Source organism: Temnothorax curvispinosus, unplaced genomic scaffold, assembly GCF_003070985.1.
Source record: "Temnothorax curvispinosus isolate PA1 unplaced genomic scaffold, ASM307098v1 QBEX01012406.1, whole genome shotgun sequence".
In the NCBI taxonomy this organism is placed as follows: Eukaryota; Metazoa; Arthropoda; class Insecta; order Hymenoptera; family Formicidae; genus Temnothorax; species Temnothorax curvispinosus.
Window position 1 is genome coordinate 1 of NW_020222186.1, and position 1,851 is coordinate 1,851.

The following is a 1,851-nucleotide window of genomic DNA, read 5'->3' on the forward strand; positions in this document are numbered from 1 at the left end:
ATATCAACCGCGTCTCCGCGATTCCTTACTCACAGAAACGAAAATCCCTGCGGTTTTATGCCTGGCCTGCCGTAGAGTAATCTCGAATACACTGGAAAAAAATCAAGTCGTCCACCTTCATGCGAGGGTCACAGAACTCACGCCGCCTTCCGGCTTTCGGACGCGCGCGTTCTTCCGCGCGGAAGTGACTCTTGCCGTCGGGACAAGGGTGGTTTCCGACGGAAAAGTATCAGAATCGAAACATGACGCGTGTACTCCGAAATCATACGTCTGATCTACGCCCCGGCGATCTATCCCCGCGAGTGACAGCGGACGAACAAACGTATTGTTGTCACCGCGCGCGCGTCTTATCTCCTCGCTATCAATTACTATCTTTCGGCAGCTCGGCAGCCTCCGTGATGTAACGCGCCGTTGAACATACGTGTACACACGTCACGTTTATTTACGTGACTCGGATTTAATTTGCACGCGGTCGGTCGCCTCTCGAAATCGAATTCGCGATCTCCGAAATCGTTCGCGAGCATCGACGTTATTCCCCCCATCCCCCCCGGTTTGTTTTCGCGGGTAAGGTTAAGGGACACCGCGATCGACCCGCATCGCGGTGCCCCCTCGGGCACGGGGGGGATGATTCTTACGATTCTTACCTCTTCCGCAGCTGAATCTCCCGGGTGAGTCGCGCGGATACGTGGTACACATCGTAGGAACTGAACGCGGGGTAGGGGAGGAGCACCTACGAGCAGCGACGCACGAGTGACCGTGCGTGCATGTCACCGCGATTTGCACAATCCGGAGTGATGACGACGGGTGTCCTGAGTGCTGTCTTCTGAGTTTCGGAGTAAACACGACTCGCGCCTTCGCGACGTGTGAACTGTAAACGAGAGAATCTTCCTCTCTCTCTCTCTCTCTCTCTGTCACGTCCGTTCCCTCGTCGAAAGTACGACGGTGCGCCACGCTTCTCGTACTTAATGTCAAACGTTCACGAACGGGCCGCGTTCCTCGCGCGAGCGATCACGTACCGAACGTGTGCACGGGACGGGATTGAAAGCCGAGCGGGCGAGCGCCGAGTTGAGCCGAGCCGAGCCGCGCCGCGCCGCACCACCTGTCATTCGATAGCACGGAACATGCGTCGTGCGACGTCATCCCGTCCCGCGAGCCGCCGCCGCCGCTGCCGCCGCGAATCAGCTCCGATTTGCGAAGGGACACAAAGTGTAGAGAGTGCAACTGGAAGTGGAAGGAACAACGACTGGTTAGGTTAGGTTAACCTTACTTTGCGCCTTCCTCGCGGAGGAGTTACGTAAAAGCGTTTATATTACAAACGACTAACAGGAGGAACGCGATGGACATCGGAAATGTGGAGGACGATCAGTCCAAGGCGGTGATGCTGTTTGGCCGAGACATCAGGAAGATTCCCTGCTTCAAGCAGAGCATGCTGTCCGGCATCTACGGCGGCCTCGCGGCCGGCCTGGCCACCTTCCTGTTCACGAGTCGCGTTAAGCTGTCGACGAACGTGGCCCTGGGCTCCTACATGGGCGTCGTCGTGGTTTACTGGTGCTACTGTCGATACAACTACGTGGTGCAAAAGCACGCTTTGCAGGACCTGCAAAATGTCCTTCAGCGAACGTCGATCGGCAGCACGGAGGAGATCAAGGAAGTCGCTCAGAAGCGTTAGGAAAAGCTGATCGACGCAATAAAAATCGTTCCTCGATCGCTAAAAACATTCAAAATAATGTACGACGACGATAAATATATTTATATGCAAATTACATGTTGCGATCGTAGTAAATATGATGTAATATAAATAAGATTGTCGGAGTATTTGTAAAATGTATGCAAAAGGATGCCTGAAGAATG

The 1,851-nt window shown here is 54.3% G+C and overlaps 1 protein-coding gene across 1 annotated transcript; it reads left to right on the top strand.

The window, feature by feature from the left end:
- Positions 1 to 1,199: 1,199 nt before the first annotated feature.
- On the top strand, positions 1,200 to 1,845 carry LOC112462414 (cytochrome c oxidase assembly protein COX20, mitochondrial). The gene has a single exon (XM_025028159.1). The coding sequence runs from the start codon at positions 1,337 to 1,339 to the stop codon at positions 1,667 to 1,669; it is 333 nt and encodes a 110-aa protein (XP_024883927.1). The 5' UTR covers positions 1,200 to 1,336; the 3' UTR covers positions 1,670 to 1,845.
- The last annotated feature ends 6 nt before the right edge of the window (positions 1,846 to 1,851 follow it).

Bases quoted from the DNA above. Each gene is read 5' to 3' on its own strand.
- LOC112462414 (XM_025028159.1), top strand. From the start codon at position 1,337: ATGGACATCGGAAATGTGGAGGACGATCAGTCCAAGGCGGTGATGCTG.